Source organism: Grus americana, chromosome 12 (assembly GCF_028858705.1).
Source record: "Grus americana isolate bGruAme1 chromosome 12, bGruAme1.mat, whole genome shotgun sequence".
Taxonomy (NCBI): domain Eukaryota; kingdom Metazoa; phylum Chordata; class Aves; order Gruiformes; family Gruidae; genus Grus; species Grus americana.
In genome coordinates this window covers 15406440-15421668 of record NC_072863.1, presented here as the reverse complement: position 1 = coordinate 15421668, position 15229 = coordinate 15406440, and the positions used below count along the sequence as shown (strand labels likewise).

The 15229-nt window shown below is 38.9% G+C and overlaps 2 protein-coding genes across 7 annotated transcripts in view; both read right to left on the bottom strand.

Annotated features, from left to right (window-relative positions):
* MTMR1 (myotubularin related protein 1) overlaps positions 1-1769 on the bottom strand; it is a 41355-nt gene extending 39586 nt beyond the window's left edge. For all 5 annotated transcript variants that reach the window (XM_054839317.1, XM_054839320.1, XM_054839319.1 and 2 more), the window contains exon 1: positions 1598-1769. In XM_054839317.1, the coding sequence (XP_054695292.1) occupies positions 1598-1722 (125 nt within the window). In that variant the 5' untranslated portion in view covers positions 1723-1769. The remainder of the gene's footprint in view (positions 1-1597) is intronic.
* Positions 1770-2068: 299 nt separating this feature from the next.
* Positions 2069-15229, bottom strand: part of MTM1 (myotubularin 1) — a 46096-nt gene continuing 32935 nt past the window's right edge. Inside the window, exons 11-16 of one of the 2 annotated variants that reach the window (XM_054839160.1) lie at positions 13728-13913; positions 12504-12710; positions 9070-9162; positions 8151-8264; positions 7620-7796; positions 2069-5243 (exon numbers count right to left, since the gene is read on the bottom strand). In XM_054839160.1, the coding sequence (XP_054695135.1) occupies positions 5076-5243; positions 7620-7796; positions 8151-8264; positions 9070-9162; positions 12504-12710; positions 13728-13913 (945 nt within the window). In that variant the 3' untranslated portion in view covers positions 2069-5075. The remainder of the gene's footprint in view (positions 5244-7619; positions 7797-8150; positions 8265-9069; positions 9163-12503; positions 12711-13727; positions 13914-15229) is intronic. The other variant, XM_054839161.1, reaches the window with a different exon arrangement.

The following is a 15229-nucleotide window of genomic DNA, read 5'->3' as shown; positions in this document are numbered from 1 at the left end:
CAGTAATCCTTTTCTGATCCTATTTATTACTCCTTCTCTCACATCTCTTAATTTCTAGTGCATCTCTTTAGGGTTTGCCTAAGTTTGTTTCCAAATAAGCATTTACTTGTTAATTAAGAAAAGGATGTATTTTTCTATGCCTTATCTTCACTGGGAATCACTACCTCAACAAAGTTAACAGCAGTAGGAAAAGGAATGTGAATGCGGGTCTATCTCCTAGGATCAGTGTCTCAGGATGTCTCAGTGTACCACAGGATGCTGATCACACCAATGTCACTTATCACCATCTGTCAAGTGGGACACGCACCAATACACATCTTTTCCTTTGGTCTCATCTGAGGTCACACACATTAGCGTAGCCTGGTACAAACGTACTGGCAAATAAATAAATTATATGACAAATGGACATGACATTATAACTTTTCCAGGGTAGTAGAAGAAGGATTAAAATTATAGAATCATAGAATTGTTTGGGTTGGAAGGGACCTTAAAGATCATCTAGTTCCAACCCACCGCCATCGGCAGGGGCACCCTCCTCTAGATCAGGTTGCCGAAAGCCCCATCCAACCATTTGAAGTGCATTAATAAGGAATACAAAGATAAAAGTTTTGGTGATAGAAAGTGGACATTTGATTTCCACCTTCAACAGAACGATGTAAAACTCCAAGTTTCTCCTAACAGAAAGAATATGGAGACTGGAGCCTGGCATTGTTTTTTAAATACAGTCTTTTTTTCTCTATTTTTCATCTGGGTGAAATTTCCATTAATTTCTACTTCCTGTTTAAGGATTTTTAAATTCAGCTCTAAAGTCTGCCTCCAGCTGGAAACTTCTAAAGGAAGGAATTACTCTGCCAGCGACTGCTGCACGAGATGCGGTAACACCTGGCATCAAGCTCCTGCGTACCCACCCCGGTAAAACCCTGCTAACCTGCAGCCGGGCGAGCATCTGCCACCGAGACACAAAGCCTCCACACACCGACAGATACACCGGGGGACACACAAGACTGCTTTGGGACAGTTACACCTCTGCAGATGAGATACACGCTTGCATGGAAAAAAAAAATCGGGAATAAAGGCTCGAAATCCGAGAACGGTCTCACTTTGTCTCACAGTTTGCAAAGATGAGAAGCTACGCACTGCCCCAAAAAACCCCGGGCCAAAATCCTGCAGGCAGCCTCAGCCTTCGCCAAAACGACGACGTTCATGACGAAGAAAAGAGAAACCGCAAACAGGAAACTTTTGACAACTGCCAGTTCCCTCGCCGAGGAAAATCTGCTGTTAGCCTGCGCGGTTACACAAAAATAAGCCCCGGACTGAAGTTACACCGGCCGGGCTGGGCTCCGCGCCGCGGCCCCGCTTCCGTCTCTGTGCCGGTTTCGGGGCGCAGGCCGGCGGCAGGGAGGCCGCCCCAAGGCCGGGGGGCCGCGCTCCGCCGAGACGCGGGCCGAGGGGCTGCCGCCGCCTCCCACCGCCCGGCCCCGCGGGGAGGTCAGGCCGCGGCACCCCCTGCCGAGGGCGGGAAGCGGAGTCCCCTCTCCCGCCACCGCCGTCCCCCCCCCGCCCCGGGGGCGCGCCCCTCGCCGCCGGCTCCGCTCACCTGTCCAGCGTCTCCGTGCTGGCCTGCCGCGACCCTGTCCCCGCCGCCGCGGCGCCCCCCGCCCGCACGGTTCTCCGGCTCACGCCGCCGCCCTCCACCGCCGGCCCAGCCGCCGCCCGCTCCATGTTTCCGTCCACCGGCGGGACTCGCTGCGCCGCCGGGATAGCGGACTCCCGCCCCTCCGCGGCGACCCCCTCCCCCCCCCCCCCAGGCCCGGCCCGGCCCGGCCCGGCCCTGCCGCCTCAGCCCGGCCCGCTCGGGCCCCGGCGGCGGCCGAGAGCTGTCACCTGGCGGCGGGGCTTACCCACAGGCCTCCGCGCCACCGCGAGCGCCTGCAGCGGCCCCGCGCGGCGGGGGACGGGCTGGCAGCTGCCTCCGCGGGCCCGGCCCGGCGGCTGAGGGGAAGGCAGGGCCTGAGGGCAGCCCGCGGCGCCGGGAGTCACGGAAAAACGTCCGTCAGAGGCAAAGGGCTTAAGATTGACAGCTTTATTGTTTTTCCCTTCACACACGTACATGGCAGCCGGCTGTTAAGCTCTCCCCACCGCCCCACAGTCGCTTGACAAGTCAGACCCAGCCCCAGAGCAGTCCTGCGGTACACGAGGAGATTCCTGGTCAGTTATAAAAACCTGTTTTCTCAAGCACAACACAAAAAAATGAACTCAAGGCAGAGTTTAGAAATACGTCAAAAGGAGGTAGTACGCAAATCATTTCTAGGGTATACCCATAACAGTGATGCTGGGGTGGATAAGGCATAAGCAAATAAAGAAGGCATTCAACAAATAAACTTTCCAAATAAGTAACTGAAGCCCAGCACAAAAACTAGGTTATCTTCTTAGGTCCACAGAAAGGAAAAAACTAAAATAGATGGGTATGTCATATTGGACACTGGGCATTTAAAGCTGTTGATGTTCCCATCCCGGCCCTGCTTTTTTACCCCCCTGGAAAATGCACTCAAGGCCTGGAACTCTCCTTCACCCCCCTCAAGAGCTTCCCCCAGTTTGCTGTTGCTGTGACAGCTACAAGGGGGCACGGATGCAGCTGGGCAGAGGGGGCAGCTGCTGCGCCTGCAGTGGGGCACGGGGGGTGCCATACAGACCATAAGGGTGTACGCGCATGCAGCAGAACGACAGCCCAGAGCACGCAGTTCATAGGAAAGGAGAAAAGCTTTCTGCTATCTTTCCATAGGTTTGTATGCCTACATTCACAAGTTTTAAAGTAGTATTTTCCAGAAAGTATTGGATTAAAAACATCCCTAATGTTTGCCTGATATTGTGTGTAAAAGTAAAATCAAAACAAGTATCTGTTGACTCTAAAAACATCCAAGCCTGCACAGAGCTATGTTAGAAAGCTTCAAAGACTGAAATGCAACTGAACCAGTAATATGAAGAATGGCATATACGTTATGAAGTGCAACAATATCCTTTCCGTTATGTTACATTTTCCCCAATGCAATAGGTTAGCATGTAGTGTTTACACAGCAAAAAACTATTAGATTTTCTGAACTTCTCCATAGTACTCAGATGTCACCAATGTGTTCAACTTAAAATACAGAAACTTGAAATACTTTAATAAAAACAGGGGTTTTTATAAACCACAAGCAAGTAGAAGGCAAATATACCAGAGTATGCATAGATTTCAAAATGTGAAGTATATGATGAACAATTGAGTATCCTTCTTCGTATATCTGATGTGATGCATCTTATTTACCTTAACAAGTCAAGATTTTGGAACAATGTTGTTATTTTGGAAACATACTGAAGAACATTGACAGAAGAATGAAATTTAGAGGACAAAAATAAGTCACATAAATAACGTGTATTTAGAACACACATGCAGTATGCTCCGAGCTTCCCTGAAAAAATAGTGCAATTCAGTGTATATACTGAATCAAATCAAAAGGTGGTATACCTTTATTCCTTTGAAAAAATACAGTTCTAAAAATATTCAGATGTCCTCTAAACTTTGACTTATTTTATGCAACTATAGCTTTAAATTTCATTTTCATATGCAAAATATTTACACTTTATAAACTTGCAGAATTTCTAATAAACTATATTATATATACTTACACAAAACCTTAATTTATATATAATCCTATTAAATCTTGCAGATCAAAACTCACCACATGTACAATAATTTACAATGACAGAAGCCTCAAAGCATCAAAATATCTCCTTTAAAATAACAATATTAGATAGTCCTCTACAGATTCTGAATTGCAATATTTCCTGGATTGCCTATCATTAAACTTCCGAGAATATGCAAATTTTAATTAAATATCAAGTAGCAAGGTTTGTGCTGTCATAAGAAATGCTTTCAACTATTTAAAAGATACACAAAAGGAACAAATTAAAGGTTTACAAGAAGCCTCTGAAATGAAGGCTTGAAACTAGAATTCACTGGAAGGTTCAATATAAGTGCACACTATATGCAAATCTTGTAACCTGAAGTCCCTTAAATACTTAAGAATAAATTTGTTGAACAAAAGTTAAACAGTAAGCTATAAATGTACACATTTTCAACAGTATTTATAACTGAAAATTTTTGCCTACTTTGGTATAAAAGCTCCTTTAAACAGGCACATTTACTTTTACAAGACAAACACAAGCTTTAATACTATGGCTATTGCTGGATATTTAAGTAATGTCTCTGTGGGTCTGGTTTTAATTATATAAACGTTCTTTAGAACCATTTTATTCTGTATTAATGCAAAGAACAAATATTGCCGACAGTGATAATTTGTAATATACTTCAGTGCTGAGCAGTTAGCCAAAACAGGACTTCTCAGAATCCAATACAATTGTCACTTGTTTTTAAAAAAATAAATCAATTTACAATAAAAAATAGATTTTTCTTTTATTTTGATATCTACAGAGCTATCTGGACTTTTTAATTAGAAGCGTATCAGTGAAATCCCTTCCATATTTTTGTTTATTTTGATAAAGGAAAACTTGGAATTCTCAGGTAACCAGAAAATTTCAACACTTCTCTCTGAAATCTTACAATAGAATTTATTTTTATCTCATGAACTCCACAAACGTATTCCTAACAGGAATACACACATACCTAATTTTACATAATGTGAATATTCCTATTGCCATTAATGTATTTATTGACGACATGTGAGACTGAGAATGAATTTCCTTACAGGAACACGACCTACAATGTAATAAATTAAAGCATTCTTACAAAAACAATAAATCAACTTAATTTCAATTGTACCAGACTTTTCAAAATAACTCTTAAAGCCGTCCATAACTAGAAGTAGATTAATAAAGTTCCCAGTCCACAGGTTCTGAAAGGCACGTAATTGAAGAGTTGGTTTTCTTTGTTTTGAGGTCCTCCTCAAATGAAGACAGTCTAAAATAATTTGTGTTGGGACAGTCTAATGTAAGGCATTAAATTATTCCTCTTTATGCTATAGATCTATGTTAAGCACCACTTGCTATTACAGTATAGAATGAAGCCAACGTTTTCTTCAAAAATGTGTTTGTACTTGGGACACCATTTGTGAGGGAGATGCCGATGAGGCTGATGAATTGGATATCTTCGAATTATTTGTGATCTGTAGTTCTTCAAGTCTCCTTATATAATCATCACGTAACGCAAGGAGCTCCATGTAACGCTGCTCCACTGGATTTGGCTGCTAGAAAGAGATCTATATTAGTCTTACCACTTCAGACCAACTACTTCTACACAGTTAGGCTGCTGTAGTATTTGTGTTTTCCTGGCATTACTCAGTATTTGTAGTTCCCAACACATGCAACAAGTTGTAGGTAAACAGAAATATTTATTTCTATAATGTTAGAGCCCTCTGCCTTCCAGCTGTTCTCATCCAAAGAAAATCTTTACACAAAACAGTTGTTCCCACCTCAAAATCAGCCAGCACTTCTGGAGCATATGGATTTTATTTTCTTATCTAATTGTGTGGAAGATAGGTGTGGATATCTTGTTCAAAGCTTCTCTCTTCTTGATTAAAAGGTTTTAGATTGCAGAGGTCAGATGTCTCATCATCTTCCCCAAAAACGGTGTTTAGCTAGACTGACTATTTTAGCTACACTGATCAGATTAAGATGAAATCCATGTCTTCAGATTAAGCAGCTTCCCTTACTGATGAAGTTTACTTCAGTTTTTAATAGCAAATTTGCAGCTTTGTGTAAATAAAAAGTGAAATAAATGCAAAACTTTATTAGCGAATTCTGTAAGTAAACTTGAATGTGTTTAAAATCAACTGCTCTAGCTTTCGGATTACTCACAGAAAGAGCACCTTAACTACTTCCATTTTAAACTTAGCTTCCTTTTTCAGATAGAGTAATGAAACAAATGGAAAAGAAGGACTACAAATGTCCAAGGCAGATATGGAGCCGAAAGTCATCTTCAGCTGTATATACCTGTCACAAAGTTGCTGCTGTTTCACAGTTAACTGCCTGTAATTAAACGCTATTAACAGTGCAGTTTCAGGAGCAAATGTAAACACCACACCAGTTCAAAACCAGCTGAACCAGCACACTTACATGCACCGCTCACTACATGCCCCAGATGAGCACGGCGATGAACCTTGAAGCAACTTTGGAAGTTGGATCAGTGACTGAATGTAGTTACTAAGATGACTAGAGATGTAGGGTTAATGATGTTGCTAGTGACAGACCAGACTCTTCATTAGACTGAAGTCTGATATGGAATATGCTTCTAAGTAATGGCACTAAGAAAGGTCATTGAAAAACTGGTTCAGGCCACATGTCCACTATTCAGTTGCTTAAGTCAAGCTGAAGCATAAATTTTGTGTGTAGCAAAAAAAAAAAAATGTTGCGTTCTGCATACAAAAATGGTGAAAATGAGGGACCAGTAGTAGCAGCATAGAAGATTATCACATGGGTTTGCATTTCTAATAAGAAACTACTGCCAAAAACCTTTCCTGAATAATGGCAAAGTGCATTTTTAAATAGATTTACAGCTAATTTGCATGCCCTATAATCCTTCACTTTCTAAAATAAATCTTTGGCTTCACCTTTTGCAAAATGCTCTCATCTTTCACAGCATGGAACAAAAGCTTTAAAACTAGAACTTCAAATTAACACTGGCAACATACTTGTAAAATAGAGCAAACTGGCTTTCTTGCAGCCTCTTAAGTGTTGTAAATAATACAGGAGACCAGCTGCGGAAAAGGAAGTGCATTGCTTGAAAACTCCTGATTCATTCCAGGGGCTGGACTGTGAAGACTGCTTCTGTCAAAGAAATTACTCCTCTATCTTCTCCTACTCAAAACTCCTCGACTTGTGAAGAAGGACAAGTCAGCCTCTGTACGCTACCTTTACATGCCGCATTGCTGAAATTTCTAGCAAGATTGTAAGAAACATTGAATGTCCATATATTAAACATTAAAAGCACAGACCTGAACTATGTGTAATTTGATAAAAGCTTTTCTGGGCTTCCAATCTGATCCACTTGTATAATTTTCTATAATAGATTTCATTCAACAGTTACACAATGTAAACAATGTTGGGTCAAAGTTACAGAAAAAAATAATTTTACTCTAAGTCATCAATGCAGATGGCAGTTTTGAAAGAGAAAGGACCAAATGGGTCATCTTAATTTGTAAAAGACTTCATACACTCTCTCAGAAAAAGGAGAAAGACTAAGCAAATGCTAAGCGTGTTTGTGATGCTAATGCCCTAACTCTTCAGGGATCAGTAAGACTATTTCTAAGCGTTGTCATTCACCCTTTAGTAGCATCAAATGCCTTTAAAAAAATGCTTCCCCAGCTCTGTCCCCAAGAAAAGGGGATAGAAAGAGCTTGAGGATGACTTGACACTAAGCAATGAAATAAGCTCAGAGTTCTGAGTAGAGCTGAGTCAAAAAAATAGAACGGAATAATAATTTCCACCTTTTTTTCCTCCATCTTTATAAATATAGTATTAAAAACCTGAACAGATTACAGGTATTATTCTACAAGTCAGTTATGACACAAAATCATATTTCCAAAGTCCAAAAGCATTTTGTATATTATAGAGAATTTACTTACTTGTTGCCGAATTCTTGGGTTCCACCTGATGTAGTAATTGACCCAGAGCTCTAAGTGACGCATACTGGCTACTGGATAGAGTGCTCGATTCAGCTCTTTAGTGTAAAAAGGATTGGTGTATTTAGATTTTTCACTGTTTATCAAAGACCATAATGATAATGTTTTCTCACTCACTTTCTAAAATAAAATTGAAATAAGAACAATAAATATTTGCACAAAATCAGGAAATCTATTATAGAAGCCATAGTTACATTCTAAAATGAAAACACTTCTGATTTATGTAGAAGCATCATAAGGTACTGTATTAGAAATATTCCAAAACCAGTACTTGACAAGTACTTCAGTGACTGCATAGTCTTTAAGCTACCAAAACGAAGGAATTTACCATGCAACTATGCTATAACAAGAATAAAGCTGGTTCAAAACCACTGTCATACAAGGAACATAACCAAATACAATACAACCAAAACTTTTTGTAATCATCCAGAGTCAAGACAGCAAAACAAGTAAACAATCAGTGGTTTGACTAACCTCTTTTTCTCTAAGAGACTCACTGTTATACAAGAAAGTACCAAACCGGCAGCTGTATAAGTGATCCAGGATTGTAATCAAGAACTGCTCATTGAATTCAAAGGCTGTGGGAAACTAAAACCAGAGAAGACAAATTCATTCTTTACATGCCCTGGGTTAAGAGGCTAGTGTTTAGAAGCCTGAATACATCTACAAATAATTTTTAAGATAACACTTTCATGTACTTTATAGCAGAGTGAGAGACTTGGTGTTCAACTTTCTCAAATTAGTCACTGAACTCTTCTCAAAATGTTCTAACTGCCCTTAATTTCTAAAAAGAAGAATAAAATACAGAATAGCTACAGTTGCATTTGTAATAGCAAGACAGAATGAGAAATACTATAAAGAGCGCGCTCTTTATAGTGTGGCACCATATAGGAAAATAAGGGTTTAGCTCCCAGTCCTTGGCCCTACACGGACTAAGTTTGCTGGTTTGTTTCATTACTTATTGAAAATACAACATTTAAATCACAGCATTCAACAGCTCCCAAGCTTCCTTTTCAAGCTCTGACAAAACAACATTTGTGCCTGTAGCTCAAGGGACAGCTTCACAAAAATGGCAAAATGAAACAACAGACCCTATTAAGATAGATGGATACAATTCCTGTAAAAGCATCCTGCTGGGTCACATCTCTCAATGTTTCGGAGAAGCGCATATCCAAGACATCAGCCTTGCATGCATAGCCAATGTCATATTAAGAAAACAGGGTACAGAGATGGTATGCTTTAAAAATAAATACACTCTTTTTGACTACAGTGTCAGAGCAGAGGGGTATGCTGTCCTCTTCAAATACTTCTCTTTTTTTTTTAAATAAAGATCTAGGGTTTTAATTCAGTAATCTCTTAACAATGTTACCTTCTGAAGAATGATATAACATACCTGTTTAGACATCTGCCACACACAATCAATAAACTGGAGAAAGATGGGCGATCTGTCTGCATCAGCATGATTTTTATCTCCGTGGCCTATTCTCTGAAATGAAGCAATACAGCCTCCTGTTAACCGAAACAGTCTATTTTATGGTCAATAGACATTGTTTCTTATTTTGCACTAGAATATTAATGCTTCTGTAATAAAGCAACGTGTTCTTATGATTTCACAATTAGTTACTGCACCAAGAAGGAGAGATTCAGATATAAAGAAACACTGCAAAGTTGTTATAAAGATGTCTCAGAAAAATTCCAAAGTGCTAATTGGATCTGTTACCAAAACCTGTTAGTTATTGGACAAGCAGAACTGTTAAAGTGCCTATCACTTTGCAAATAGTCAAGCCATATTTTGAACTATATTTACATAACGTGTTTGTCAAAAACCAAGTTATAGACTTTGTCTTTTGTAATTTAAGCCACTGGAGAAACTAAATCAAAATATCCACACAGATTCTCCTCTTCCCCCTCCCCACTTGAACCTAAAGAGTCACCCTGATGTAGACAGTGAACATCCACGAGGTCAAAGAAACATTGATGTTCTTGACAGAAAATTAAACCACATTTTTAAAGTTTGGGTGAGCTGCTTATTCTGAGGAGTTAAAAGTAACAATCAAAGGAATTCTCTGCACAGACAAAAAGTAGGTTTGGTAAAAGCTGTTTCCTTCCTTTTCACATTTGATAGCTGAGAACAGATAAGAGATTCAGGGAAAAGAGATTCTATTAACTCCCTAATTCTGTTTGAATATACTCGCCTGGAGGAGACAAGAAGAAGAGCATGTATGTTGAACTAAGATGCTGTCTATCTGCCTGTAAGATAGCAGGATTAATGTCTTAAGGACATGAAAAATGATAAAACCGGTACACTACTCTGAACAATGATTTGCAAGATAGTTTGAAATAACAGAATTCAGTGGCAGGAAACAGAGGGAGATGAGGGATTGTAGCTGAGCTCAGTCAACAGTAGCAAATGACTAGAAAAGCACTATAGGGAAGACAAACAAACTGGCCTCCTTGCTGTCCAGTTTTCATGGTTTAAAATATGTCGTATCTGTTAACAGAGTCATACATGTGTTCAGCAAGACATGAAAGTGCTTCCACTTTCACTACGGTTAGCAGTTTTAGGATGCCTGAGTATCTTCCATCTACAATTACATCTGTGTCTCATATTTCTTATATTAGAATGCATTGTTAGAACGACATTCCACATAGCAAGCTGTTTCATCATCTGGATAGTGCACTAAGTTCACTATATACAGAAAAGTTTGGGTAGGGAATTCCTTTTCAACAAGGAAACTTACATGATTCATTAGATAAAAATACAAAGAGGAACTATTAAGTAGTCTACTATTTAGTTATTTGTTATTAAAACATTCAAATTGCAACCCTGGTAACATGAAAACATAAATCTTGCACTAGCCTAGACAATATAAGAAACACCCTCCTCTCCTCCAACTCCCCACTCGAGGGAAGGCATAACAACAGGAGTTTGAGATGAGGTTCAGGAAATGCTAACTCCACTGAAGTGCCTAGCCCTCACTATTAAAACTCAGTTCTACCAAACAGTTACCAAACCAAAACAGAGCAATCTTGTCTGCTTGCATTAACAGTTTTTATTCTACAGAACGCTCCAGAAAAGAACTACCTTCACTACAAGCTAAACAATCCATCAAATCAAAATCTACGGTACTCTCAGAAAACAGCAGATGGAAATGGTTGAAGCCACTCTCCTTTATCCAAAGATTACTATTTGAGTGACAAAGTTGGGAAAATAAAATAGTTTATGTAAAAGCAGGCTATATAAATCACCCTTATTGCTGCTGCGTTGAGATGAACCAGTGGACTGAGCTGGTCATCTGGAAGGGCTGTAAAAGTCTACCTCACTAATAGAAGAAAAACATTATCTGTTGAGAGAGAATAAACTCTTTTGATTACTCAAACTAAAATGAATGTTTTAATAAAAAGAATCATAGATTATTCAAATTTACTTGTAATGGTGAAGGACACAGATCTCTCTCTTTAAGGTTTGTGTTAAATCAACACATGAGGTAGGCTACAAGTCTCCTACTAATACAGTCTAATTTTATCTGCATCGTGACTAAGTTTTAAAAAACACAAAATAAAATACAAGAATAAAAAGGCAAGTCAGTGTTTTTCTGTGCCTGCACCAAGACAGAATACTTCAAAGGTTTATATAACACATCACTACTAGAAGACTACAGGTAAGTACACAAAAAACTGGACTACAGCAGATATTCACAACAATCAAAATGCAAATCTCCTAAGCCTCAAAGCACCTTTAGTATGTAGACCAAAGACTGCCGCAGCCTACAAGCACACTTAAATGGTGAAGTGATTCATGCTGAGTAGCTATACATGAATTTCCAAATGACTGAGACACTCTTGCAGATGTAAGAGAGACATGGAATATGCACATAGGTATATTTTTCCATTTCTTGATTCTTCCAGATTGCCTATTTTCCCAATTTTAGCAATTTTAAGTAATATCTTTACAATAGTCCACTAGGGACAAATTATCTGTGCAAATAACTTCTACTGAAGGCGTGGAAACTTCTTACTGTGAATTACAAGGTTCAGTATCAACAAGTAACACTGTCGTAAAACCCCCAACTTAGGTTTCATGTTTACATATCCCAGCATACTCTCCCTGGCAACCTATTCTGCTTCTCCAGGTTCCTAGTATAGACTTCCTGGTTAAATTGTTAGCTGCCAAAATTTAAGAGAAGCTCCACGAAGACTCTGAAAAGTTTCATAACACAAACACCCTTGACCTTGCATTATACACGGGTAGGATATTAAGGACTTGCTATAGACACGTTCTACCTAACCTTCTAAGCATCCAGAAGACAACTGAACAGAACTAGAGCCAGCATTACCTGTCACAGCCTCTGGAGAGCTATTAGGACAAGTTTAGAACATTTAGGAAGAAGTATTCAAAACGTCACTTAAAAAACATTGTCTAGACTCATTCATCTGCCTCTCATGACATTCAAAATAGTCCAAAGGGAAGGTGGGGGAGAAGCCTCATGTCCCAACCTTATTTGATCTTCTTCTTAAAAGTTTGGGAGGACATCATTTTTCTGCCTTCTCATTTTCTTTGCTCAACAACCACAGTAACCTTAGCAATCCTGTGATTTTAAAAGGGTGTGAAGGACAAAATAATGAGTTCTCAGAGAAAGAACAGCAAAAAAAAATATTAACCAAACAGGTCCAAAACCAAAAGCTCTGCTCAGATTTACCTGGAAATGTTTTAAATCAGAAATCCAAAATAATGAAAAGAATTACCAAACCTTGACACAGTGAGTAGTTTAACACTGGAAGCTAGTTAGTGTTGCACAGTCCTTGCAATTATCTTCTAATTCTTACCGATGCAAATTTGTGTCCAAAGCTTATCCATTCTTTTTGCACCAGAACTTCAAAGCCTTCAATTGTTCTGTAGTAGCTGTCTAGCATCAACATGGCCAGCGACGTTAGCTGTGCTGTCCGGTCCCAGCCATCACTGCAGTGAACTAACACAGAGCTCCTTCCTGAGGATACCTTGTCCGCCACTTGAATAGCTCCTGTCAAGACAAGCTAGCAAAGAGGAACAGACACCAAACACCACACAAGATTAGTGTTATCATTCTAACAAAAATAAATTGATTTCTTTGTATCTACACAGTATCTAAATTGATACCGTTTCCATTGAAAGACCCAAAGAGCATGGTGTAGTTAACTGGAAAAGAATTTTCGAGGAGATCAAGTAAATTTCGTGTATAAAAATAGAGAAACAGATTGGTTCCCCTAATCCCTTAGTAAGATCTAATTCATCTCAGAGTAAATTCTTAAAAAATGGGGCAGAAAACAGTAACCTTGATAAACCAAAAAACATAAGCTTCTTTTTTAAAGAAAGGATTTACCACAGGATATACTCTCTAAAAATTCTGTATTGCATTTGGCTCCTTTCTTTGAACTAAATTACTGAAATATCTCAGTTGTTGGAAAAAGGAACTTGTACCCTTCTAATATGCTTATTTTCCAAATATTAACTTAAAATGAAAATTTTATTACATAGGATTACATAGTACTCTAAATACTTTTGCAAGCTGTACTTCAGGCAAAAGGTGAACTACCAGTTTAGGTATTTTATTTGTGCTACAAGATGAAAATTAAAGTTCGCAAATAACTTTACAAGATTTATTTACAAAACTGTAATTCACAAAAAAGCCACATACATACTGACAACTAAAGCAATTACTAATCCTTCACACTGACAGTTATCTGTAGTTCTGTATTGCTAGAAACCAAAATAAATCATTCCCACACATGTAAAGACAATCAGACCAACAGCATGCCCCTCTATTAAAGACTGACATTTGACTTGAGGCAGACAATAAACATTGAATTTCACCTACTGTTGCTTAGTAATGATATCCCACAACACACGCTAAGACTAGCTGGCAAAAAGCCAACACTCAGCAATGCTGGTTTTCTACTCCAAGTAGTTCAATGTGTTCCATATCAGGACTATCTCAAAGTCTAGCAAAGAAAGCAAGTCTGATATGACAGATCTGAATGAACGTTATTCCAAACAAACAGCAAAAAAGTTACCTTTATATGTTCTAACCAATGGGTTGATTCCAGACTGGACAACCAGTGTGATTCTTCCACGTTAGGATAAACAATGTCCTTCAACTTCTTCAAAGATTCCCGCATGACATGAATATTATGAATGTCCAAGAAGAAAAGTTCTGCATTGGGATACGCATCTTCACTTTCATATCCTCCCCCAGTTGCCTACAAGCAAGAGGTCTAAAATTAACTTTAGTCTTATATACACTGTTATAGCTTTTCAACAGAATGAGAAGGGACTGAATTTTATTTATACTTTACTTTGTAGTTGGACAATATATAATTTCAGTTGCTTGTTTAAAGCAGATACAAGCTTTGGAGGGGCAAATGCTGGAGAAGAATACTCGGGGGCTTTCCTTTGTCCAAAAGGACAAAGCGTATTAAGTATAGCACATGGCCAGAAAGACATTCAAGTTGCTCCGGCTAGCCTAGTTCCTTTCAAAACCTCAAGGGAGTAACCCTAAAAGGGAAAATTAATTATTTTGGAGTAATACTGAAATGTTAGTTGTACTGTTGGGCTTGGAGACCTTCGAATAGGATTGAACTAGCCACGTAAGGGACAGTGGGTCAGCACTGCATCAGTCAGGCCTCGGGCTGCTTTGAGAATAAAAATACATTTGTACCTTCCTCGCTACTTTTGAGATTCATGGTGGAAACAGCTTTTCCTTGACCAACTGACATTACAATGTCAGTATTTTTTCTTCAATTAGGTTCACTTTTCCCACCAAGGATTAAACAAAGTCATGATTCTGAATACAAAAATCAACTTACTTCCCAGACAGATTATTAAGGTTAAATTAAAATGTAAAGTACATCACACAAAACAGCAGTTACTCATAACATACTAGATTACCGCTTCCAGGGAACAAAATTGCTCATTTCTTTGTTTCTGTCCCAATTGGAAAGAAATTCAGTCAAAATGATTTGTCTGTTTCTTTACACCACTAGTTCAAAAGAGAGCAAGTCTCAGGTTTACCAGTGCAAACTTGCTACCAGAAAATAAAAAATAAAAATATTTCCTGTGTTTAAACTGCCTAGTTATTTACTACTAAGATTGAGCTGATAGTGAAATAGATGAAATAGTGACATAGATGTTTGGCCAAGTAAAATTAAATTAAGAGTTCAGTTAAGAATAAGCTATGTTTTACTTAATTAAGTTCAAGAATCTTAGATTCTGCCTCTAAGGAGTAAATTACTAATAAGATTAAAGTTTAAAGTAACTTTTCTAACAGTAAATTTATGGCTGGAGTCTAAACATGTATTTAGATCGTTAAGAAATTTAAAAGCCACGTAAGTAGAAAGTCTATTCTGCTGCTCCTCTCTCAAAACATTTAATCACCACCACAGCAGAGGATGTGCCTGGTCACAAAAGGAAGTGGAAAAACCACACATTTTAGGACACAGTACCACTGATGAGGTTTTCCAAAGATAGCTGGAAAATCACAGCATTTCCTGCAGACAGCAAAAACATGCCATGCCAT